Genomic DNA, 27,252 nt, shown 5'->3' with positions numbered 1-27,252 from the left:
CCAGAGCATCTCCTCTTTTTCTCCTTCTCACAGGAAAAGATAATGGGTATTTTTAGGGGTCAGAGAAGGTAGAACAGGGAAGATAATCAAGAAATCTGCTCTATTTATAATTGGACACTGGGTCTGGAAGAAAAAAAAAAATACTCCAGGATTACATGTATATTCTGATAGTTCCATGCTGCTCTCAGACACAGCAAGCTTACTCAGTAACACTGACTCTGAAGTGGCAGGACAACCTCACTGTAAGCAATAGCACAGGCAGTGCCTACACCTGTAGCTGAAACTGGTCACAGCAATTAATGCTGAGTGACTGAGATACGACATGGAAAGACATTGCATGGAAGAATTATTCAGGACTACCAGCCCAGCCCAGCTGTAACTCTGCAAAATTACCAGGGAATGTGGGAGAGCAAAGAAAACAATTAAAGGCTCAATTCCATCAGCTAAGGAAATTCAACAGAATGACTTGAACAGGAACATTGTGTAAGACAGGCAGTACTTAATGCTACCTTCCCTTTTTGCTAAATGTAACTATGCTTCACACCAAAAGAAAAGTTGGAGTATAATGTCAACTTTCTACCAGTAGTCCTGCGAAATATGATTCCTGTAGTGCAACTGTCAAACTTCTGTAGTTTCCTACTGCACACTACCAGTTTCCTAAAGGAATTTTAATGCTGCCATGCTGAATACATAACATTTCTACCACTGCTGCCAGGTTAAAGCATGCCCTCCTACCCTACCAATGGAACTTCAAGAATGTAAATCATAAGTGCCATTTTGGTTGCAAGCCAAACAACACTTCCAGCTCTGAGAATGTTACCCCATGATCTGAACTTTTCCCAGCACTCAGCAAGAATGCTGAACTGTGACACTATTCATATTTATACCTGTAACAAACCAACTACCATATTCTATTGCCTGACATACTAATTCCTATCTTCATAAGTTACATCACCATACAGTGATGAAGACAAAAAACTAAACCTTAATGCTTCCAATCAATTCTTCTCCCTGTTGGAGGTCAATGTCAATGGAAATTTCACAGTCAGCAGAATATCCACACCATCTCAACTATAACATCCCTCTGCTGCACTTCAAAGGTATGAGTCAACTCATGGTGCCATACCCACACAAACTTAAATTACCTAATTCCAGCACCTGAACAGCAGAGCTACAAAGGTAAGATTCAGTTTGTTTTCAACAGCTTTGACTAAGAAGCTACAAGTGCCCAGCAGCTACAAATACCACTCAACTGCTACAACAGCCTACAACCATCTGTCTGGGCTGCAGTGTAGATACCTATATGCTTCCTATTTTCCTGCAGTAGGGAGAACAAAATCATGGAAAATAATAATTCAGGGCTGTGCTCTAAGCTGAATCAAGCATTCCAAATGGGATGGCTGTGGATGTGATTTCTACTACAGGTTACAGATTTTAACTGAGTGAACTCCAGGCTCCTTTCAGCCACCTAAACTTTATGTCCAGTCCCTAAATAATGGTCTTCCAGCAATCCACCACTGCCAATGCGTGTAGCTTTCAGTGTCTAACTCATCTTACTTCCAAGCCCCCCAGTTCCCCAGGCTTGTGTACATATAAATTTCTCCATCACAAAACTCCTCTCTGGAACAGGCTAGGCCATACTCAGGTAGAAATGTGCATCCATTAAGGTGCAGTTTGCTCACCACTTTGAAGTGGTCCACTTTGGTTCACCAAAAGCACATAAATCCCAATCTAGAAGCAACCACTACAAACCAAACAATTTAGCTCATGTACTATTGAATCAGCAGCCCTACACCTATCTTGACAAAGGGAACTGTTTATTCCCTCTCTGACTTCTTTCTTCCAACTTTGCTGAAACAACACATCTATAAACTACACTTGAAATGTGAACATTTATTAATATTTGGTTTTGACCAAGTTAGGATGCACCTTTTACTCCGCAATTTAGCAAGCACTATGTGCATCATATCCTCTAAGAACATCAGTAAGTGAGATACTTGAATACCTGAAGCCAGTTCTTGATTAAAAAAAGATAGTTAAGCTCAATGCTTTTAGCTGCTATGAAACAGGGATCTCACCTGGTCTTCTGCCCTCACTGTCAATGTATCTTGGTTCAGGAGATGTGTCACACGTTTAACATCAAGCTGGAGAAACTCATCTGTCTTGTAAACCTCAGTGAAATGCTGATGAATGAAGTCATCTGCAGTGGCTTTCAGCTCTGGGCAGTCTAGGCATTCTGCTAGCACACTTATGCCTATGAAGGAAAATTAAAAAAAACCCTTTTAAACTTGAACTGCAATTACCTTTAATATATGAAAATAGAATACAATTACTGTAATTTCAGTGATACTTCAAATTCCAGTTTAATATTTATTACCATGCCTTTTTTACCCCCATTAAAACACATGCTATCATAACTCATCTGCAATTCAAGGCAAACTAAGACAGGGGCAAGCTGCTGATCCCTATCCCTACTGAACTGAACTGGAGAGTCACACCTGTAACACTTGCTGTATTAACTGTCTCTCCAGCACTATTTCCTCACTGTTTCTTTCCCAAATACAAAGCAGACAACAGCACCTTAACCAAGCCTGAGCCAAGCCACTCTAACCATGTCTAACCAGAACAGCTTGAAAAACTGGATCCATGTTTTACAACCTCTCCTGACCTGCTCAGGCACCATCAGTCACCAACCAAGCCCAGTTTCCTTCAAGAGCCATGGTGAACTGGGATTTTTCTGTACATGTAGCACAGTCAGCTGCAGACTAACACAAAGTCAAGCTGATGTTGCTGGAAAGACAGAAGGTTGGCATAAAGGTATAAACAGCAATAGCAGCTGAGAAGCACCACTGCCAATTTTGCCCTTAAAAACCATGTAAGCACGGAGCTTTTCAGCAGCAACTTCTCATCATGCCACAGGTCTTTCTTCTCACAGAGGAAATGGCAAGTGGAGTAGGAGCAACTCACTAACATATGAGTTGCAATTAGTCTGAGCTGCTCAGAGTAGTAAAATGCAAAGCAGAAGGATAAAATCTACCTATATGACAAAATTTCAAGATTCGCATTAAGGCATGGTTTCTTTCAAATACTTTTTTTAAAAAGGCACTGTGTACTTGCTTATGAGTCTGCACAAAACATGTTCCAATTAAAAAACAATGCCATAAGGAAAAATTGATTCAATCTTTTTGCAATAAATTAGCAACAAAGTATGCAAGTGTTAGAGACCATAATTAATTTTTTTCACCTAACAGAAGCCACAGGGCAGAAATATGCCTCAAAGCCAAGTGGTGTTTTCCTTAGGTAATGCCTTTCTTCCAGCAGTTATTTCAGAGCCACAGCTGTGCTGCACTGAAGTGCCAGCTGAGTCACTGTAAGTCAGATATACTTTGCAAAACATTTCTATTGCTGCTATAAACATCTGTAATATGATTGAGATGTTACTAGGAGAGTACCTAACAATGACAATAAAAAACACAGAAAAAAGTTTCTCCTAAATTTCTGATTATATAAAGTGCACCAAATCTTAAGCATGTAGAAGTATTTAGTTCTATTTGTTGTTTACATTTTCTGTAACACTGAGTCCACATTAGAGCTACAGAACATGGTATTAAACCTGCCCAGATAACATTCATTGTTTTCAGTCAAAATAAAAAGTGAATAAAACCAAAAGTAGCCTAAACTTCCTCTGTTTATACTTGTAAAAGATATGCTAGTTTTGGAGAAGTTACAAATATGTAAAATTCTGTTTGCAAGTACAATAACAACTGAAAGCTCCACCTCACTGAACACATGCAGTTCTCTAACAAACAAGAAGCCCCAGCATCCTGCCAGGCTGGGGCTTACCTTGCACAGTAAGCAGACCCTGTGGCAAGGGGCAACAGTTCAGATTCAGAGAAAAATTATTTCTACATGCCTGGATTTAGCCAAATATTATGGCTATCCACAGACAACAATACAGCAAAGTTAGAAAATATACAGCAAATTTAAGTCTATCTCTCTTACCAAGACAATTGGAAGCATCAACTTGTTCTTTTAAAAAGTCCACACACATTTTTTTCACAGGCTCAATCTGATACTGGTTTGCTGCATCTAGTAAAGACTGGACATTATTGCTGTTAACTGAGATTCTGCAAAACAGAAGGTGTAAAATTAGCATCACTGAAATGACCTAAGTTGCAGCAATAAAAAACTTACACAAATTCACATAAATGGCAAAATTATTTCCCTCCTATTTACTCAAGAATCTTTCACATACAGTCTAAGGACACATCCTTCATGATTTTTCCAAACTGCTTTTGTTTGGTCTACTTCACCCAGGCAGGGCAAAGAATAATCAGTCCTGGGATCTGAAGAATAAGACTTTAACACAGGTCCTCTGCAGTCCTATACTATTGCTATGAATTGTGTGATTAACCACTTTCACAAAAGGTTAAAAAAACCCAAATCCAGAACCTTTTTAATGACTATTTTCAACTTCCAAACAGGTATCAGCAAAATCTGTTTAAACTCTGTCAGGACTGGTGTGTCTGATTTGCCCAAAGTGCATAAGCAGAACCACCAGTTTGGCAGTGTTTCAGGAGAACTTATGGAAGCCACAGTGTATCTAGGGCTTGGCTATCAGGGCAGGCAAACATGTGGCTGGGGTGGGCTGTTGACACAGACTGTCTCTTACCACTGATGGCCTATACAAGAAGATTGCTCTCAAAAGAAAGGAGAAAGCCTCCCTAATGAGAGTTAACCCCATTAGATGAAAGGCCTGCCATCCATAGGCTGGATTAAAGCTGATTAAGTACTGTTTTCAATCCTAGCCATCTGCAAGAGCTCTGCTTGGGTGGGGGGAGGGGCTGGAAGAGAAAAAAGACCCACAAAAACCCCCCAAATACATGGACAAGCTAAGACGGGGGAAAACACTTTCACAGAGGAGTTATCCACCCTGCCTGTTTTGAGATGAAGGTATACCTTCCTGGAAATGGTTCTGTGCCATAGCTACTAGGGCCACAAAGAGAGACCCTGCTGACATCAATAAGGACCTGAATTACAGAACCATGGGAAACATCATTTGACTCCAGCACTGAAGTCAAAAGCTTGAAGTGCTTTGAATTGCTTTCTGGAGACAAATACCATTTCCTTTAGTCTGTAGAGCTTCCTACTGGTTAAAGAAAAAGGAAGAGGGAATAAGGATAGAAGGTCTAGTCACATCAGGCTTTAAACAAAGGAAAGAATTTCAATTGTAACAAAACTGATGAATCACAAAAACATGATATAAAGTTTTTATCATTTAAAATTGGCAGGCTTCCTAGAAAAGCGTGAGCTTTAAATAACAAAACTACCTTGCAGTATAAGCGAACTCCACGAGCTGTTCAATAATGTCAGGCTCTGCATCTTTTAGCTCCACTTCAAAGGACTTTGATTCAATCATATTTGCTGCAAACAGATTAAAAGACAAGCTTTTAATCAAGAACTCACTCTAGTTATTGTATGTTTTGCAAACAGTAGAAAATAAAGCAATTATTCAAAGTGGTAACCTCCCAAAAACTGCTCAGAGTTGATTGCTGTTTTCCCAGGATTGCTAATGCAAGTCAGGAAAGGAGGCAGTGGAACAAACAAGATAACTGGTGTGAGTACATCCTTGTATTATCTAAATTATGATAAACTGTGTTAAGTAGAAAAGTCCTAGACATTGTTGACTGCAGCCAGACTGCCATGTTAGCATTACCACTGTCAAAAGCCATTTCCACATTCAAGCTGATAACAATGGAGACAGCTCCAAGCTCCCCACATCCAGACACAGCACTAGGTTTGCCCACAGATGGGCAATTCCATTCAAGGAGCATGAGAATGAATGGTTATTTTACTTCCACTCAACTTTGATTTTAGAATAATTTTACAATTCATGGGTAAAGCATAGAAAAGATAAGATACTACATGACTGAAGTTTTAAAGAGAGCGTAAATGAAAGAATTACAGAATCACTGAGTTAAGGTAATCACATGAAGGTTGGAAAAGATCTCTAAGATCACCCACTCCAGCCACTAAACCATGTCTCTAATCTCTGATATCCCAATTTATATGCAGAAATGCCCGATGGCAGACAAATTCTGTAATGGGACAAAAAATTTCCCAATTTTCAGGTTAAGGAAGGGAGATAAACTAACACAGTGTATAGGTCCCAGTTATTAATTAAGAGAGCTTCTATATGAAGTAACACTTGACTTGATCAAAAGAGTTGAAGGAAAAATGAGGGGAGGGGTGAACAGAGATGAATGGAAGGAGACAAAATGAGATATCTTCACTTACACTTATCCCTCAAATTAATTACTTCCATAAGATAAACAGGTTGACAGACACAAATATAACAGGATATCATAATGAAAGTTTAAAATTAATCAATTTTCAAAAGACTTACTAGTAAACATCAAGTTAAAAAAATGACTGGCTGAAGCAAGCACAACACGGTGAGCTGGAATCTTTCTTTCTTGAACCATAAGAATGACATCACAAAGAGTTTTCTGAATCAGAAGGGAAAAAAAGACAAAAATCAGCATTTTTGAAAATATTTCAACAATATTTCTTTAAAAACAGCTTATGGAAATTCATTACCTTTTGTAACACACACAACTCAAGAGCATGATGTGATAAAAAGATTTTCTGGAAGTCAAAGTTCAGTAGCCTGGAGAACTAGCAAACATGAGTTTACCCATGAATTTGTACAGGATGGTCACAAATAATATGAACTCTGATCAAAGTATTTCCTGTAGCTTTTACATCAGCCTACAATAATGTAGCTCTGCAGCATCTGGTAGGGGCTGCATTTATATTGCACTGCTTTCATCTACCAGTGGTTCTCCTCTACTCTGCCGCTGATTTTCAAAACAATTCACAAGAACCTCATATCTGCAGACTGCCATCCTATTTCCCAACAGGAGTCAAAGTGATGAATGAGTTTAAAGCACTCAATGGAGCATTTTAAAGAAAATTTATCCAAAAATACCATTTATGTGGAAGGGTTTGACTGGTCATACCTCATGAGCAAACAAACAAAACCTTAGCTGTTTCTCATTTGTTGCTGTTTATATGTAGGCAGCTAGTTTCTCCCCTACATGTGACCTGTCATGCTCCAGAAAGAGAAGGGAAAGCAACAGAACTTATAAAAGCTGTCGGGGGGAACTGGGGTAAAAACACATGATTTTAACAGATTCTGAAATGCTATCTCTTCTAAGAACACATTGAGTGTAATAAATGCATATCATACGACAGTTAATTATAACTATCTACTAAAAAAGAAAAGCTGAGCAGCACTGCTTCCTCAAAAATAGGAAATAATTTTGGACTATTACCTTAAGTTCATGGAACTGCTCTCAAAAACATCTACATACACCCATCCCAAGGCCAGCCCCAGGAAAGAATATTTCCACTGTGGGAAATATATACTTGCTTAGAACTGCAAGTTTTCCACATGGAGACAATATTATCTAGGGCTGATAACCCACATTTACAATTCCTTTAAACATGCCTGTTTTTTTTTTTTTTACAGGACATTCAAAAGCACATACTGGACAAAATATAAACAATACTTTCAAAAATATTATCGAAATGGAAGTTAGATGGGGGTGACACATAGCTTCCTTTGTAGTTTTAAACCATTTATGATTGAAACAACAATAAAAAAAGAGACCATTCCAGAAAAGCTTCAGAGGAAATCCTTTAAAAGCTGAAATTTCTAACACTTCTGGTTCAAAACAAGCATTGGAAACTAGCAGTACAAGATACCATAAAATCCTGTGGCCAAGCTTTGCCAAGACTTGCAGCTGTTGCTTGAGCTCCACACGGCATTTCTAAGACATTTTAAATGCCTCAGCTCAGCATTTGAAACACCTCAGATGCTCTGAGGCTGCTCTGGTGCATTTGCCAACCCAAACAGAGCACCATTTTAACTTCTTTCCCTGGGAGGTTTCTGGGTGTGATGGTTCCATTTCAACTACTGCTCTTCTGAGGATTGCTGCACTTCTTTCCAGAAGGACCCACTGTTGTCACAGGGTCACCTCCATGATGCAACAGGTGACTGGTGTTAACCAAAGGACACATCCCAGTGTCAGCTTCTGCAAGGCACTTCACCTTCTAAATTACAGGTTCAGCAACACCTTGCAGCTCTATCCCAGCTTCATTCCCAATGACTTCATTCTTGGCTGACCTCCATTGAGCTCCAATGTTGCAACAAATGATTTCTGCACACGCTGTCCAATAGCTCTGGAAACCCACAGAGATGTGGGTCATCAATGCTGGAGACAAGCATCAAGTCCTCCCAGCACTAAACGCACCTGGCCCCAACATCTCACCTGTACTGAGTGCAGGTATGCCCACAGTTTACTCTGAACTCCCTTACTGATGGAGGATTCCTCTTCATCCCAGCTCACACAAAAAGCAGCCTCCTTAAAATGAGCTGTAAGTTCCCATTGGCCCAGATTCCTACAGGATTAACTAACAAGCTAAATATCTAGAGCTGCATGTGCACCTTGACACTTCCATCAGGATATTTTAACTCATATTCAGGTTTTGTAACTACAGCATAGCTCTTGACTTACCAAAATACAAGAGGAAAGAACTGACTACAAATCCTCTTGCAACTTTAGCACAACTAATGAGCTGAAACTAGTGTGTTTTCCTCTGGCTACTGCTGACTCACAAATTTATCCTGTATAACCACACCTCAAGTATTACTCCCTCAGCAATACTTGAGCTCCTCTTCCAAACAACTCATAAAAGAAGCATGAGTTTCATGAAATCTGCAAAAATTTCTGGACCGGTCAGCACTGTATGGGATATATAAAGCTCATCTGAGGTCAGATGAGAAGTCTGCAGGCAAAACTCAGAGCTGATACTCCCTGAGCATAACAGATTCTGGAATCTGAATCAGAAGTACACACAAACTTCACAGCACTTAATCCTGACCCTCTCACTCCTTGTCTGGAGTGGCTCATAGCTACATGAGAGCTGGCACTCCACCGCACTGCAAGATGAGGCACGTACACAGAACAACGTGGCACCACACACTGGAACAGGGACATGGTGAAGCACTGTGAAATTCTGTGCTGGGGACTGCACATATATCCACAGGAGGGCAATATTTCCTTTATCTACTCACAAATCATAAGAGCATCTGGCATGTCCTTTTAAACAATGGCAGAGGTATGAACTAAACACTGAGGAACCAAGTTATGAATTCAGCCACACCTTGGAATATGTTTACACTTTCAGATCAGAAACAAAGCCTACATAAAAAGCATAGATCACAGGCCTTAAGTCTTTAATACCTGAAGTCACTGAAAAAAAAATAGTTTTTCATACATAAGAGCTCAGTTGCATGAAATGGTTTATGCAGGCAACATAACTGACTGTCTATTACTGAGAGAAGAACAGGGCTGAAGTGCCAGAGAAAAGCAGAACCAACACCAATACTTGTGAGGTCAGGACCCAGACTGGTGGTGCAGACAGCATTAAAAGATGGGCTGAGCCTCTGGCAAGACTAACACTGGAGGACAAGCAACTAAACCCTAGAAGATCCAACACATGACAGTGCCAAGTGTGAAACCCCTACATGGTCTGGGTTTAGAGTCAGCTTTAACTCTGGCTGCATATCACAGTTTTAAACAAAGTTCTACAACCAATCTAGATCCTTCTCTGAGAAGAAAGATTTCTTCATATGCAAGAAGTTACATGTATCATCCTTCTGCTCTTCTACCATTAGTTCAATGTCTTTTATAAAAAAATAATTGAATATTAGTATTTATTTCAGTTTGGACGGCTCAACTGAAATGCACTTGCATGATTGTGATTTTGGTTACCACTCTTGCTCTATTGGTAAACAGAGGCGTCACCTTTAATACTATTAAAATATTGACCATGGAAGCTGATCAGGCAAGAGTTTCACAATTTGAGGCCGGATGAAGCCACCAAACTCCTACACTGCCACGGATTCCTAGTGCGATGGCCAGGGGTATCCGAGACAAAAATGCCATCTGTGAAACCAAACCATGGTTCTACTCTTCCCTCTCCTCCCGCTGCAGTTTCACTGTTCACAGGGTACACAGTCAATTTGTTCAGAGAAGAGTTTCTGGTCAAAAATCCAGCAGCAGCGCCTTCCCACTGCCCTCGGGGTTCGGTCCGAAACGGTCTCCGTGAATGCTCCAGAGCTGGAGACACTGGGCCATCCATCAACCACAGCCTCATCCTGCCCGACCGCCCGCAAGCAAAAACAGATCCACGGCGTCTTCTGCCGGCAGCACCCACACGGGGCCGGCGCACACAAACCGGAGCTCGGCACGCCCGCCGTGCGGCTCCGGAGGCCCGGGGCACCGGCGGTGCCGGCTCCGCTGGGCTCCCCCGCAGTCGGGCCCAAGGGACGGGAAACCCTCGGGACCGGCCCTCAGGGCAGCACGGACCCCGCGGGCTGCCGGCCCCGGCCGGCGCCTCCCGTACCTGCTTGCGCATGGCGTTCATGACGCCCATGAAGGAGGCGAGCAGCTTCGCCTCCTCGCGGGCGGCGAGCTTCTTCTCCGTCTTCTTCTTGCTGCTCTTCTCCGACCCGGGCGCGGCCATGCTCGCCCGCGCTCACCGCCGGCGCGCCGACCCCGCCCGGGAACATGCGCCCGCCGGCAGCCGGGCAGCGAACAGCGCCGTGCCGGCGCTCGGCACCGGGGCGGGCCGGGCACACCGAGGGGCGCGGGCGGCTCCCGGAGCGGACGCGGCCTGGGGGCGGCGCCGGGCGCGCTGACGCCATCGGCCGGCGCGCGGCCCCACGCGGGGTAAACAAAGAGTGGGGAGGGGCTCGGCAGCGACACGTGGAGGGCGCGTGCGCGGCGGCCCGAGGGGCGCGGCACTGGGGGGCGTGGCTTTGCCGGGAGCACACGCCCTCTCTGGGGCGTGCCCCGGGGGCGGGGCTGGGGGCGGGGCCGTGCGGCCCGGGGGGGCGGGGCCGGAGCTCCTTCCCGGGAGCTGCCATCCCGGTCCGGGAAGGGCGCGCCCGGAGCTCCCGGGTCTGGCCGTGCCCCTGGACACCCTGCCGTGCACCGGGCTGCCCTGCCCGAGGGGCGGAGGGGCTGCCTCTGCCCCGAGCAATGGTTCCTGCAGCTCCCGCTGGAGGAATCTCGTCCCAGCTTGGCCATCTGTGTCCCGGTCTCACGTGGACTGGCTAAGGAAACAAACGTGATCCAGAAGAAAACATCTTTGTCCTGACAGCCGCAGCCACCCCGCTCCCAGAAATAATGCCAAAATGTTTGGTGCTTTGATTCTCGTTTTTTGAATAGGATAGTGACAGCCAAAGCAGGGTTTTAGTGTGAGTTTGCTGTTCGTGCATTCGTGTCATGTTCTGAATTTTAATTCCACGGATAACAAGGCGTTGAACAGCTTAATGCCATGACTTGAAGGGAGAGAGATTCCTAAGGAAATAACATGAGGCTCCCCTAGTAATAAAATGAATTTTTATTAATAAAAACAAAGTCACTTCGTTCCTGATATCATGTCCCATATGGTAAGATTTAAAAAAATAGACTTTGATATTCTGTGGTTCTGCCATCTAACAATTACTACTACATGGAAGCTGTAAAAATTTCAATGCGTTTGACCTTTGCTTTGTTGAAATAAACAAAACTGACACAGCTATCACTTGTCTTTCCAGATTTTATCATATAACAGTAAAAAAAAGAGAAAACTAGGAATGTACTTCTGGCCATTTTCAGATTTCACGGTTTACATCTAGTTTACAAACACATATGTAAACTCTTTACAAAGAGTTTACATATAGAGTTTTAATTTCATCTTGAAGGTAATCATAAGATGCCTGCTTTTTCAGTGGCATGCACAGAAATAGCTGTGCTGGGAGGATAAATATCTGTGCTGGGTCCTGAGTGCACTGCCATGCTCAGGAAGGTTAGCTGGCCAAGTTAAGGAGTTCAGCTTGTTGCTCCCAAGGTCGGACCCTTTGCTGACACCAGCTGTGGTGAGGAAAGATAAAATGAGAGGTCTGCTCCTCCTTTCCCTGGGGAAGAAGCACAGAATTTACTGCTGATTCCTTTTCCACTGAGAAACAACACGAGCTCTTCCAGGCCCTGCCAGCACTCGGTGTGGCAGCTCCCTTTGCACTGCTCTGTGCCTGGGGTGGGCAGCATTACTGACCTGAGGATCGGCATCAGGGCACAGGAGATATTCAGGGAGCTGCCTGTAACACAGGCAGGCAGCTGGCGTGATGTACATGCCCGCATCAGGCTCACATGAGGGGTCGGCCACACCTGAATTCTGCAAGCAGCTTCAGTGGGACTTGGCAATGAGGGTACCCTGGGATGTGGGGAACTTCTGTACTCCCTAAAGGATGGCATACCACAGAGCCAGTTTCTTTCATGAAGTTTTCACTACTACAGACCACAGTACAAGGTGGAGAATTTGTGAGAGAACAGCAAGGGCCACCTGCCCCGAAAGGAATTTTGAGCCAGGAGCAGAGCATACCAAATGTGAAAAATGGCAATCACTTGATTTTAGAATTTTAAAAGTTTATTAGTAATAAAATGGTTCTAAAAATAGTAATATCATTAGAGTAATAAAAAATTGAACTAATTGAGATTAGGACAATATGAGACAATAGAAACAAAGAGTTACGGACAGTCTGGGTGCCTCTTTCTGGGCAAAATAAGCCTGAAAAAGGACACCCGTTAACAGAGGATTAACCCTTAAAAGCAACAGTCTGTTGCATATTCATACACCTCATACATGATGCATAAATTCCATTCAAACACAGGATTCTGTCTGGGCAGTGTCAGATTCTTCCTCATAATCCTGATGGCATCTTCAGGGCTGAGCAAGACAGGAAGAAGTTTGTTTCTCCTGATAAGAGAGCAATAAATTCTCTTTCTCAGAAAGATTTAGGTGTCCTGTGGGTGCTATCTGGTGCAAGTACCTCATTGCTCTCTTTTAAAAAAAGTATATTACATAGCATAGTTTCTATTTTAACGTTATTTTATAACCTAAAACTATATTTAACACACTACTTAAGGAAATTAATACAGCACAACTTTCTAACATAGCACATATAATATTCATTTTAATATTTACAAAAAGCCAATCATAAAATATGCATTTTTCACACCAAGGCAGGTGGAAGCAGTTGCCTTACCAATAAGAAGTTGGCATGCTGTGTGAGAAAGTTCTAGATTTACTTTAAATTGAAATGCTTTCAGGGTTAAATGTCATCTTATATGAGATAAGATGCTACCCACTTTTCCGATGAAAGCCAGCTATTGTGTGTACATAGAACCATAGAATGGCTTGGGTTGGAAGGATCTTAAAAATCATCTAATCCTGACATCTTCCACTACATCAGAGTGCTCAGAGCCCCATCCAACCTGGCCTTGAGCACTGCCAGGGTTGGGGCTTGGGGCATCCACAATTTCTGTGGGAGACCTGTTCAATATCTCACCACTGTCACAGTAAGGAATTTATTCCTAGTACCTAGCCTAAGTTTTCCCTCTTTCAGTTTCTCCTCATTATTCTTTGTCTTATCACCACAGTTCCTGATGGAGAGTGCCTCTCTGGCTTCCCTGTAAGCCCTGTTCAGGTACTGGAAGGTTGCTATGAGATCTCCACGTAACCTTCTCTTCTCTAGGCTGAACAGCTCCAACTTTCTCAGCCTGACTTCATAGCGGAAGTGCTCCAGTCCTCTTACCAACTTTGTGGCCTCCTCATGTCCATTTTATGCTGGGATGCATATGCAAACATGCACTGCCATGTGTAATTAAACAAATACAAGAAGAACATGTCACAATGGAAAAGCTTCCAAATATGTACTGGTACTAGATTTGAACACCAAGAAATCACCATCTTTGAGGGATGGCAGAAAATACAAGGACAGTAATCTCAGGGACAGAAAACTCTTACTCAAAATTTTGAGGTAAGAACTGGAAAGAAGAGTTAGCTTCTTGTGAATGCTGAGAAATTAAATTGAAATTATCCAAATGATTAGGAAGTTTGTAGCAGATTTAATACAAATGAAAGTGTTGTAATGTACCATGTCTCTTCTATTGAGAATATCACATTGGTATTCTCAATGCACTCTACAAACACTAATAGTTTAATGGTATTTTATCCCTCAATTCACAAACTGATGTTAAAATAAAAAATAGAAAAGGATTATCTTCTAATGCTCATGATGGGAAAACCATTGGCCCAACACAAACAATATCATATCCATTGTGATTTCAAAAACATATCAAATTACATTTTAAGCCATCAACTAATGCTGCTAAACAGAGTGGTACAAGATAGATAGATATCCTGAAATGTTTAGTAAACATTGCTTGTTTAATATAATAGTCTCTAATACATACTTGTGGTAGAGATCTTTCCATCAAGAAGCTGAAGTAATTAATAAACATATTGTACTGAAATGAAAAGATTAGCAAGTCCTGGCTTTGCAGTACAGGCCCAGAATGACACAGGGTAATGTATTCAGCTCTTTATGCTAGCCTGGGAGTGAAAGTTAGGATATTTACAGCATCCTTTTCTCTCAGGGGTGCATGTGCTTCTTTGGGCAGGAGGAAGGCTTTGGCAGACTCAGTTACTTTGGCATTAATAATCTGGACATTCATAATTTGTTATATACTGTTTCTAAATAGTAACAGTTCACCTGTGCCTTGGTTTTTTTTTCTGATTCACAAAGTAAGACAAGATGTAGAAGTTCTGAATGTGAATACATGAGATATCTTATAATGTCACCAAAACAAGTTCTTTCACCCATTGTGCAAGAGGCCAGTCCATACAGAGAGTCAATTTAGTGACACTTCTGTGCAGAAAGGGGTGCTGGGTGGGAAATCCCCAAAGCCAGCACTAGGATTAGGAAAACTTTTCGCTATTTATACATTTTAGCAAATGAAGGAATTAGCATTCATTGGCTACAAGTTATCTCATTCTTTTATTAATTAGTGTTCCTTCTTTTATGGTTAAGACTTCCCTCACTTCTCATGCTAATTAGTCTGCATGCCCAGTTTTCCATTTCTTTTGGTTTGTGGGTATCTTGGGTCAGTGGGGGCAGATCTCCTCCTGCTGAAATGACCTTTTACCCAGTCAGAGCTGATTTCAGCACAGTTGCTGAGTTGGTTTTGTTAGTTTCTCCCTTATCTTGGGGGTTCTGACAAATGTCCTAGTGGCCTGTAAATTCTGCATTCTTTGTGCCCATTATCAGTGGTGAATCCTTCTCCCTCAGGCTTTGTTAACCTCCCCCTAGGTCTGAGATCATTAAAGCATCTCAAGCTCTAAACTTTAACAAGGCAATTCTACCCACAAGTAATTTATCTTTCTGACACCTGGACATCAATTATGTCATAATGATATGGACTTTGTATGGAATCTGCAGGCACACTGTGAATTCATCTGTCATTGTTGCAGTTTTGTGTCTTCTCCCTTGAGCCTGTGGTTAGTAACCCATCTCCAATTGCCTTTTCTTCATTCAGATGAAGCAGCACTGCTTCAAGGCCTCTCCTTTCCTTTCCCATTGTCTTGCCTGTAGTGCCTCTGCCTTTTGTGGGCAAAGTGTATGTGTTTGAGAAGATGGGAAAGATTTGAGAAGATGAAAATTGTGGGTCCTAGTAGGAATGTGAGTGAGGATGGCAGGGTTGTGCTGCATAGAGAGAATATCTCATACCAACTTGCAGTCCCACTTTTGCCCTGAAAGGAAAGCTGCCAAGAGAACCCTGCACTCTTCTCACAGAGATCAGGAGGAATCCCTCTTCCCATGCCAAGTCACCTTGCATCAGAAAGCACAGTGGTGCTCTCTGAAAGATTTCATTCTGATGTGGCACTTAGCAGTGCTATGATCTTATTTCTGGCAGCAGTGCCAGCCTCAGATGCCTGTGGTCAGCTCTGGTGGCAGGTGGGGTGCGCTCAGCTCCCCTGGCGTGGCTGACCCCCGGGTACGAGCAGCGCTGCTGTCACGGGCACAGCCAGCAGCCCCGGTGAAGAGTGAAACCAAACTGAAACCTGGGACTTGGGATGGGTAACAGGCTTCATTCAGTGCATGAAGAGGAGCTGGCATATGTGGCATGAAAGAAAGATTGCCCAGATGAGGCCCAAATTATGAATTTAGCAGACACTGCTTTTAAAACCAGTTCTTTTCAGTTTGGCATCGATTTGTATTCAGTGGATTAGAGAAATACAAACTAACTTGTCACAGCAGAGAGCAAAAATATCAATGACAAATGCTCAGATGAGACTTTACTGGATTAGTGGAAATAGGACATCAAAGAAAAAAATAGACACTTGTTAGAGACAGTATTAAATTAGGGATTGTCAGAAGGTTTAACTTTTTGAAGTGAACTGCATGAGAGTCTCAGGAATATTTCTAACACAGTGGCAAGATATTTCCCAAATTGCAATGTTTCTTATTCTTTTAATCTTAGCCCATCCCAGATACTTATTTTTTTTTTACAAAAGCAACCTCAGGGCTGTTCTCTTTTTATTCCAGAGCAGTCTTTTTTTTTTTCCATCCAGCTACATAAAGGAATTTAAACTGTGTTATGCCAGAAGGAGTGCCAGGACAAGTCTTAGCACTGATGCTTACAAGAGACATAAACTTCAAGGAGAAAATGAGCTTATCACCACATTAGCCAGGGAGCCTTACTGTGTACGTTAAGAAGATCAAAGGTTTATTTCCTTGTACTCCCATGAGCAGTGGGAGAATTCAGACTGCCTGAAATCAATATTCCAGTTCTGACCAGTTCATTCTTAACTGCTGGTCTTCCCAGGAGCTTGGTCTTACTGGGTGCCAGTGGCCTCTATTGAGCAAGGATGTCTTGTCCCACCAAGCTGTGCCAGAGCACAAGGGGAATTTAGTCTGAACAGTTTCTTCATGTTTGAAGTATTTCCAAGGTACTCTTTCATCTACAGTTTACCAGAGGTCACGATTTCTTTCCTTGGAGAGTTGTTTTAATGTTTTGAATGGAGGCTTTCTCACTACTTGTTTCTAGAACCCAAGTACCATTTTCACATGGCTTTATTTCTCTTTTTTTTAATAAAATTCTTCCCTTTTTTCTTTCTCTCAAGTTTTAGACTTGTGCCTTCAGTGCTAATGAAAGGAAAACTCTTGTTTTCTTACCATGATGTGAACTGTGGCCTACAATAATGCCTGGCATCCCAAATTTTCTGTTCTGACAGATGCATCAGTTGTATTAAACTTTACAGGCAAAGAGAAGAGAGACCAAAATGGATTTATAGTTTATTTGTTCATTCATGATGTAAGGTAGGTGTGGGCTTTTTTTCCCCTTTTTGCATTAAAGATTAAGGTCTTAAAATTAAGATTAATTTGAAAACTTGGACCATGAAATAATTCACAATTGAAGCCACAACTGGCACTTTTCACTCTGTGTAGCTGCAGTGTTTTCTGTGTAATTTTTGCTGCTTGTTCACCCAAGCAAGTAATGCTTATCTGAAAGCAGCACATTTGTGCCAGGGAGCAGGAAGAGCAGGGCTGCCCCAGGAGGGAGCCAGCAGTGGAGGAGACCCCATCCTGACACGTGAATGCCTCCTTGGGCAGGGTGCCTTCCCCCACATCTGAGCAGAGCCAGGGCTGTGACAGGAGCAGCCAATGATCCTGAGGCCATCAGAGGAGCTGTGGATGCCAGTCTGGTCAGGGAGAGAGAAATGACAATTGTTTCTCACAGTGGCTTGTGAGAATTTTAGGGAGTTGTAGGAATGCGATACCTTGTTAGTACAAACAATCTGCAGGTGGTGGTTTTCCACCTTGTTTTCCCGTTCTTCTCAAGGATGGTGTGTGAGAAGTATGTTTTTTATTAACTAGCTAATCAAGTGGAATGTATTCATATAAACTGAAGAATCTTTTGTAACAAAGCCTTCTTTTCTCCTCTTGCATTTGGGTCTCTTGTCTGTTCTTGTGTCATTCTTGGCTCAAGGGTGACAAGGAGCTGCAGTCCCTGGGCAGCCAGCAGGAGTCCTGGGCCAAGGTGGTCAGGGCTCTGAAGCCTGCCTGGGTCCTCACAGCTCCAACAGCTTGGATGAGGGAAGTTCTTCCAGTGAGACCTGTTTGGTTTTGAAAGTGTGCCTCCTGCATTCTCCCCAGCTGAATTGAATGGTGTTTATTTGTACTGCTGTAGTAATAGAGCTGCTCTGTGCTTCACTGGTCAGGCTGGGGATGTGCTGGGCTGCTTTGGCCTGGCAGCCAGGATGGGACGTGCCTTCTGTCAGGCAGCTGTCCTCTTCCATGCCAGCATTTCCATTTTAGATTATTGTGGGATGATTTATCGCCAGAGCCAGCCAAAGGCAGTAACTGTGACAAATGAAAACTCTGGAAACAATCTCCTTTCAGGAACAGATAAAATAAACAAGGCACGGAAAGCAGAGGATTCCCTGAATTGCTGTTTGTCTGACCCCAGCCAGTGGGTAATTCTGCCACAAGAGGTGTTACACAAAGTCATTAACATCTCCTGGAAATAAATGTATTTCCTGGCCTTTGGTGTCACTTGGAACCAAATTCCAGACCTTTTCCTTCATCTAGATTTTCTGCTCTGAAGAACAGTAAATACTTGGGCTGTTTGTAATGCTTCTAAGCTAGCCCACTTCTTTGTCCCTTTGTCAAGGGAAAAACCAATATTTGATGTGTCCTAAAGCCAGTTCAGTAACTACTGTAGCAAGGGTTGTACCAACATAGCAGTAGAGCAGCTGAACATAGCAAGCCCTCTTGTGAAGTATGAGGATTTGGGGTTAGTTTTTCTGTCTCTCTGTAGCACGGACTCCTGCTCTCTATGATGCATGGGAGCTTGCCAGGGGCTGGGACTGCAGAGCCTGAACCTGCATTTCTGGATACTGCAAAATGGCCTGGACTTCCTTGCCCATGAGAGGGAAAAGCAGCAACCCTAGCAAGGGAGATTTTTGTAACAAGGTCACAAAAAGCACAGGAAAAAAACCCCTAAATGTACAGGGGAATTAATTAAAAAAAAGTGACCTTCTTGATTTTATTGCTTTAAGTTCTTGGGCATCAGTTTGATAAACACTGAAACATACATTCTTTTTAGTGAGTTTAAAATACCATAACCTCAAAGAGACAACATAAAATAGGATATTGCCATGTCTTCTTCCAGCATGTTCTGCCCTTCAGCATGTTCTAACAACCCCAGTCCCTACCAAGAGCTGTGCTCTCCTTTTGAGAACTAGTCTTTTCTTAGGAGAAACCTAGCAGGAAAGATTATTTACACCTAAATAGCCCCTCTTGGGGATGGCTCTCAGTGTTAATAATCCTCTTGCTAAGTAGGGGAATTCAGGCAGTATGTGCTTAAGTGTCTGAACTTGTCTAAGCTCTCAGTAGGTTAACCTCCATGCTGGAAACTGGATCAGACAGTGGTGGAACTGTTTGTGCCAAAGTGCAAACCCATGGGTAAAACTGCTGTCTTGTGCTACAGAGAACATCAGTCTTCCACCACAAGGGTTCCATCAGTTCAGATCTATTTTCAGCCAAATAATAAACATTATCTGACCTGCCAGTAAAAATCTGTAAATGAACTCTTTAAGTGTGTCTATTTGCAACATAAATTTATAACTTAGTATATATTTTTTTTTTTCTATAGGAACATACAGGGCAATGTAGGAAGAGTGACACCAAGGACTGGGTTTATCTGAGATTGTCTCTGTGAGCTTTACCCACAGCTAAACTGAGGTACAGAAAAGGAGTGTAACACTAACAGTTGAGCAAAGTTTATGCCATCTCACCTACCAAGGAAGGGCTGGAAAACAGAAAAGTTGGCATTAGCAGTTCCAATTCACAACTTTTTACAGATTTCCCAGGGTGAACAAGGGGTATTCCTCAGGCCCTTCTACTTGAATAAGTCAATTAACTACTTCTTGTTCACAGACCAAAAAAAGGAGAAGAAAAGATTGGTCTCATATAACGAAAGCTCTTAGCAGGGCACAAATGTAAATTTTTGAATAGCAACAAAAGAGGAAATGACAAAACTGTCTTCATAGTCATGTTGAATTCTACCATTGCTTAAACGACCTCACAGCCTCTATGCCTCAACAATAGTTGTACATATTATAAACACAAATATAAATGATATAAATATATATGATATAAATGACAGTTGTGTATATATATTTTTAAACAAATCATATTTTTCCACTCCAAATGCTGTCTGGAAGAGGATGCCTTCAAGGAAACAATGTGTGAGTCATCCTCAGGAGACCTACAACTGAGGCACCTCCTTTGGAACAAGGCTGTGTACATTCATCTAAAATAACCAATTATAAACAGTATTATGTTACTCACACAATTGCCCAACGGCCTTAGAAAAAAATCTGGTTTTTTTTTATGACAGTAAGAATTAATGTTGAGTTGTTGATGCTAAAAGCTAGAATAACATCACATGAAGATTAAAATGCCATTTCAGTGATAGTTTATTCTGGATTATGTTAAGAAGTATTAGCCTGTGTTCATTTAAGACTCATAAAATTTTTACTCCTTGTTAAAAACTTATTTGAATGTCTGAATGTAAAAAATACTTTCTGAGGGTTAATGTGGGAACCTTAGGGCAGATGAAGAACTCATCTGTGGATTTGGCAGGTAAGATAACACTCACAAACTTGTGCAGATTGTTCTTTTTTTGTGTACATTTCTGTGTTATGAAAATACTATTATAAAATAGATTTTCGCAAATTCCCAGTGATACGTGGGCTTAATGCTTGCTGTCTGTCTCAAACCCTTGGCTCTAGTTTTGAGTTCTCCCACTCTGAATAGTATGAGAACTAATGCAAGAAAAGAAAGCTTTGAGAAGAGGTAAGTATATGCTAGAGCCTGTTAGTTGCAGGTGAGGGATAGAGGGCCGCACAAAATAGAAACAAGGGCACACCTTGCTCACAAGGAGGAAGACTCTTTTGTGTGACCTGATGCATCAGCTGAAGGACTGTGCACCCCATCCTACAGTCAGCTGGACCCTGTGCAGTGGTAAAGCTTTCTTGTTATTCCTGCTGTTCCATCCTACTGCTGGAGTAGGTCCTGTTGGTCTCACATTCCTGGGCTAACATGCCTGTGCCACGTGGGACTAGCACAAGAGTGAGCTGAACTTCATTTGCTTGCCTGGGAATTGACAGTTCCCAGGGTGAATAAGGGCTCTAGAAGGAAACCCAGAAAACACTGGTTAGTTAGCAAAGTGAAGGCACTACACAGGCAAGTTCTGTCATTTCAGCATTTACCTGAAGAAAATGAAATGCCTCACCCCTCCAACTCTTCTCTGTCCAGTCACTCATCAGGCTGAGGTTTTTGGAGGTTTTCCATAGGACAGAGGTGAGGGACCTTGAGAGCCTGGGAGTAGCCTGGATGCTGAATGACTGCTGAGGAGTAGGGATCATTGGTGTTGATAATGCATGTGCTAGTGGGAGAAAGTAGCTTTGAGAAATCACCTTATAACAACACTGATGTATTTGTCATGTTCATTTGACTGCACATTTGTTTTGTGGGTAGGAAGAAGCTGGCTTTGAAAGAAACCATTAATGGTGATTAAAAGAAGCTGCTCTGCAGTCAGTTGCTTTCTGGAGCAATCACGAGGGTGGCTAGATTGCCATGTCTCACTGAGTCCTCCACTGACAGTGGTACCTCTATATTTCCCTGCCTGTAATATTTTATGCCTTTCCTTTTTAGTCTTCTTCCACTTGGATTTTCTTGGACCTCTTTTTTACCCTTATTCAGCGACTTTACCTGTAATTTCCCCTTCCTTTTGCCTGAATTTTCTCACCACTTTTGTTCACAACCTCACAATTCTCTCAAAAGCACAAGCCAAGATTATGCAGCTAGCACATGCTGGACCTGATCCTTGGCACAGATAGCTGGGGGCTGACACAGGAGGTGACCAAGAGAGGGCTGGAAGACTCACTAGACAGGAGGTTGCAGGATGCAGTAATCTGTCTGTATCCAAGCCCAGATGGTGCCGAGTACGTGCTGCATGGATGATGGGAATGGTATGGCTGCTTTCAGTAGTGTATTATCCCTTTACAAAATCATCTGAAATTCAAGGAAATTAATAAAAGTCTTTATGGGTATGTAAAAGTCAGTGCCTGATACACACTGACTTATGATATGGCCCTTATTCAGTTGTGGCAGTGTGTTAGTGTCTCCCCGGTGCTACTGGGATATAATAGAGGCTTTACTGGTTTCCAGCAGGCAGTGAGCAGGGCTATGACACAATCACTGACCCAGTTTTATCTGAAACAAACAATCCTTCTCTCTCCTCCCTGAAAACAATAAGATTGTTAGATCCAAGGCCAAATTCATGTTGTTGTGAGCAGCTGCAAATCCACTGACGTCAGCAGAGCTGTATCCACTTAGGAAAACAGAGAGTCCAGCTCACGGTGGGTCTTTGGATGAATTTCAATTTAATTTCCATCTATCAAAAATTCTCCTCCATTTTTCTTTAGATGGATATGTTTTTTCCTGTTCTGTGTAGTGCAGGAGTGTGCTGTCAAGCAGCTGCTCCTGTAAGTGATTCTTGCAGTTCTCTACAAAGCAGATTGGAGTCTGGCTGGATGAACTGGCTACATCATGGACAAGCATGAGATTGTAAGAGGAGAAATAACACTTCTGATCTCAAGGGCCCAATAAACATGACATTGCAATGCTGGATCTATGGAACATAGGAGACAAGTGCAGGTGCTACATGGCCAGCAAGAAGCATGACTGTACTGTTCAAAGGGCTGCTCAAAATGGTCTTAATTTTACAAGTGGCGGCCACTATGGCTTGATCTTACCAAGTGTCTAAAACATTAGCCCCATTGACCCTGAGTTGCACTAATCTAGAGTGAAGCAGGGAACCAGCACTGCAGGAGTTGGAGTTTCAGAGCAGTCACTGCTGATTGCAAGGATTGATTTTTTCTGTTTTCTTCAGAAGAAGGGAAACTCCACATGGGAATGGAGAAAGTGCTGGAAGGGCATAATGATCTCCACTGGCTTCAGCACCAGCTTCCAGAACAACACTGCTGTGTCTGAATCACAGTGGAGCAGGTTGTTTGACCTTTGGGACAAGAAATTACTTCCAATAGGCTGTGTCTACATTAGATTAGATTAGATTGTGCTAATCCCATTCCCTAATCAGGGCAGCTGCATGGGAGTTGCACTCCAGTTCTTCCCACTGAACTTTCATCTTTCTCAGGAGTTTGTATTCCCAGTGTTGAAATGACAGATAAGTAAACAGGATTTTTCAGGGGAAATGAAAATATGGCTGCTTATAATTTAGTCAAAATGAGTTTCTGTATGGACTTCTGTACAAGTTAAGAGACTCTGGCAATGCAAGAATGCTCACAGTTCTAACTTTCATTTAAGTGAAGTATTTCCAGATTTCTAAGGAGGACTTTCAGCTGCTGACATGTGCATAATGCAACATCAGCAACGAGGGTCCATTGATGATATTCTTTGTGCAGAGTCACATTTAGGCTGGCCTTTGATCCAAGCAGTGTGAATGACAGCAGTTTGGGATGCTTACAATGGGTTACAGAAAAAAAAACGAGGGTATGTAATAAAATTATTAGCACTGAGATGCAATGATGTGGTGAAAGATCCAGATCTGAATTGCTGAGGGAAAACACTGCATGTACAGGATGGATTCTGAATGTCTCATCTTCATCTTACTTAGCCTGAGGCTGTGGGAAGAGCAAACAAAGAACATGTAATTGTTCCCACACAAGAAGAGACAAGCCTACACTGAAAAGATAATGAGTGAAACTAGCAGGATTCAGGGACATGACACACAATCTCCAAGGAGAAACAAACTTCAGTCTGAGACCTTGAATATCAAAAGGAGTTGAAAGACTTATAAACTCTTTGAGAAGACACAGGAGGGGAAGATAACCTTTCAGAAATTCCCTGTGGAGACAAACTGAAGGAGAGAGATTGCAAAGAGAATTTAAATATATCCAACTGTTGAGAGATGTTAGTTGTTTAGATTAAATAAGTAATTTTTAAATAGAATGAGTCAATTAGAGTTAAAATGTTGTATGATTTAGTATGCTATTTGCTTAGTTTTACTTTCTTAGCATGAGTAACTGGATTTGCTGAAGCCTTAAGCCACAAGCTGTGAACTTTCACTATGCTTTTGGCTGGAATAAGTTTGTTTTCCTACTAATTTTCCTAGTAGTTTGTACAGTGCTGTGTTTGGGATTCAGTATTAGAATAATATTGATATCACACTGGTGATTTCATTTTTGCTTATTAATGTTTTTCCTAGGTCTTGGACTTTTTTAGTTTGCCATGGTCTATTGGTGAGCAGGTGCACAAGAAGCACAAACCAGAAGAGAAAGAGAATACAGTCGGCAGCAGAAGATGCAGCTGGGGGAAATAAGAAGAGTTAATGGCCTGCCTGTGTGGAGATGAAGAAAGAATCCCATATGGTTTTAGAACACCCCAGATCACAAATCACCATTGAACTGAAAAGTCCCGTGCAGGGCACATGAGGCATGGGTGCATAAATCATAAGGGTGTAATTGCCCAGGGATGCCTTTGTTGCAGTCCCTCTCTGGAGACACCCAGATTGAGCTGGCTCTGCTGCTGTATCACTCTAATAAATTTTTTATTCTTAAAAAAATCCAAAGCCAAAACTCTGCTGCAGGAAACCTAAGGTTGAAGGAGAAGGAGAAGGAAACACAACCCGAGAATGAATGTGTGTGTGAACAAGGAGTCAAAAGGGATCATCCATTGGCTCACTGGAGCTGCCCTCTGTCAAGGAGCTCCAGTCCTCTCAGTTAAAGTGTTGGGTCTTGTGTGTGCAGCTCCTTGAATGGTGTGAGAATGCTCAGGCATTCTCCCTCAACACAGCCTCCCTGGCCAGGAGAACAGCAAGCCTGCCTGTGGTATTTTCAGGGTCCCTCATGGCAGGAAGGAAATGATGAATCTGACTCCATGTTCTTAGAAGGCTAATTTATTATTTTATGATATTATATTAAATTAAAGAATGCTATACTAAAACTATACTAAAGAATAGAGAAAGGATATTTACAGAAGGCTTAACAAGACACTAATGAAAAACCTGTGACTCTCTCCAGAGTCCTGACACAGCTGGACCATGGTCATTGAGTAAAAACAATTCACATGTTAGATAAGCAATCTCCAACCACATTCCAAAGCAGCAAAACAAAGGAGAAGCAAATGAGATAATATTATTTTCTTTTTTCTCTAAGGATTCTCAGCTTCCCAGGAGAGAAATCCTGGCGAAGGGATTTTTCAGAAAATATGATGGTGACACCTGCCAGTTGTACATGTGGGCAGTTTCACAGTTTTAGAGATAATTTTATCTTTCATGTGTAAGTAATAGACCTGTATTTAAGCTGGGCATTCATTACCTCTGTCATTGGCATTGGAGAAAATAGAAGCACAGTCATGTGTGAAGGACTAAGATAGTTGAAACTGATAGTCTGGAAGTGTAGACAGGACCCCAGCAGGAAGAAGAAGCATCATGATATTTCATCACACACACAAAAAAAGATGATAACTGAAGGCTTGGGATGGGGGAAGAAAAGAAAGAAAAGAAAAGAAAAGAAAAGAAAAGAAAAGAAAAGAAAAGAAAAGAAAAGAAAAGAAAAGAAAAGAAAGAGAAAAGATCTACATTCTTCCCTTTATGTCTTTTTCCTACTCCATATTTTTGATTTTACCTTTTGCTGTCTTCTCCTTTTTGATATGTATAATCCTCCTAAGGGTAGCATTTTATGAATGAGCCCGTTAGTTGCATGTACTAGTAGTTCTTGTAACTATTCCTCCAGCTGTGTGGGTGATATCCTTCAAAGAAAATGCACTAGTGTTTCCTAGAAGTGTGATTTAACATCATTGCCCATTAAGTGGAGCAGTTTGAAAAAGCCTTTTGTAAAATCTTTAGAAGTATCTTATCTTTTTGGTAGAGGTATAGTATTTACTGGGTTTTTTTCAGCTTGTGACAGGTTCCTAAGCTGCCAGGCACTGACAGCACATTCCCAGCCTGCCAACCCTAATACCTTTGGCAGTAGATGGCTGCTTTTAGCAGCAGTTGTCTGCTGCCAAATTACTTAGCCAATGTGTTTCTGATTTCTAGACAAGTTGGAGTGCAGGACAGGCGTGCTCAGGAAGTTTGATAAAGGGCACATCAGGATTCCTACCCATTTGTAGACCAAGCAACTGCTCAGCACGTATCATACATGGTGCTGTCCCTTGCTGGCCTGCTGGTCACAGACACTGCTTCATCCCAGTTTATCCTGCATTATCTCACACTGTTGTCACTACCAAGATCTAATTTTGCCATTTGAGGCTTTCAGTGTCTCTTTAAGTATGGCCAAATTTAAGATTCAAGGCCTTGCTGTCAAAGACTCTTGTGATACTCCAGTCACATTTTTTCTCTTCTTGCTTCCACAAAAGCGATTCCTTAATGTTATTCTTCTGTCCTCACCTCTCACCCTTATTACAGTGAATTTTCTTCATGTGGAAAATATGTTCTCATTTTGTATATAGTGATTTTTCCAAAGAATTCATTAATTTTCAGACTACCTCCTCATCTGCAGGCACCCATTACTGTTTCTCTTCCTGCACAAGAAAAGCAATGGGAACTCCAGGAGGCAAACAAACTCTTTTGTTAATTAAAGCCCTCTTTTACAGTGAATCTGTGTTTGTGCAGACTTATTTGCAAGTTTATTTAATCAGGAGGATTTGGGTTATTTATTTGAAAATTTATTTGATCAGGAATATCATGGCAAAATCTGGCCTGTTGTGTGCACTCCTTTCCTGGGAAATTCCTCCATAAACCTACTCAGAAGCAAGAGCCAGAATCCCCACACAGCCTCTCCATTCCAGACAGGCTGAGCCTGCAGACACCACCTGCTCTCACACAGCATTTGCCCCACATCATTATTCTCTGCTCCTGGCCATAGAAAAGGAACAGAACAGAGTGAACAAAAGGACAACAGAATGACTTGGCACATGCCACCCCTCTTGCAGGTGGTGGACCTCTGGAGGCTGGAAGGAGGCAGCCAAGGTGCAGCCATAGTCTGGCAGTGAAATGGGCTTAAAGGAAAATAAGTGTGCTTCCCTGCAAAATTTTATTTTGAGAAAACATCTACAATGAATAATGACTTCAGTTTCATTCAAACAAATTGCAGAAACTCATTTCCAACAAAAGGAGTTAGACACGATGCTTCAGAAAACATATTCATTCTCCTTTTCAGTTACTCTCCTGAGTAACTCCCTTTCAGTTATTGTGAAGA

General features: G+C 42.0%; 1 protein-coding gene and 1 long non-coding RNA gene across 4 annotated transcripts in view; one reads left to right on the top strand and one right to left on the bottom strand.

Annotated features, from left to right (window-relative positions):
- Positions 1 to 10,790, bottom strand: part of KLHL7 (kelch like family member 7) — a 28,529-nt gene extending 17,739 nt beyond the window's left edge. The window contains exons 1-5 of one of the 3 annotated variants that reach the window (XM_054633251.2): positions 10,477 to 10,790; positions 6,407 to 6,509; positions 5,331 to 5,424; positions 4,003 to 4,127; positions 2,079 to 2,254 (exon numbers count right to left, since the gene is read on the bottom strand). In XM_054633251.2, coding sequence (XP_054489226.2) covers positions 2,079 to 2,254; positions 4,003 to 4,127; positions 5,331 to 5,424; positions 6,407 to 6,509; positions 10,477 to 10,596 — 618 coding nt within the window. In that variant the 5' untranslated portion in view covers positions 10,597 to 10,790. Of the gene's footprint in view, positions 1 to 2,078; positions 2,255 to 4,002; positions 4,128 to 5,330; positions 5,425 to 6,406; positions 6,510 to 6,600; positions 6,621 to 10,476 lie in introns of those variants that run through there. The other 2 variants (XM_054633197.2, XM_054633243.2) reach the window with 2 other exon arrangements.
- Positions 10,791 to 17,105: 6,315 nt separating this feature from the next.
- Positions 17,106 to 25,513, top strand: LOC143695723 (uncharacterized). Its single transcript, XR_013185241.1, has 3 exons — positions 17,106 to 17,278; positions 19,617 to 19,705; positions 24,258 to 25,513. It is a non-coding gene; the product is annotated as an uncharacterized LOC143695723 (long non-coding RNA).
- The last annotated feature ends 1,739 nt before the right edge of the window (positions 25,514 to 27,252 follow it).

Source organism: Agelaius phoeniceus, chromosome 1 (assembly GCF_051311805.1).
Source record: "Agelaius phoeniceus isolate bAgePho1 chromosome 1, bAgePho1.hap1, whole genome shotgun sequence".
Classification (NCBI taxonomy): Eukaryota; Metazoa; Chordata; class Aves; order Passeriformes; family Icteridae; genus Agelaius; species Agelaius phoeniceus.
This window is presented reverse-complemented; position numbering and strand designations above follow the sequence as displayed.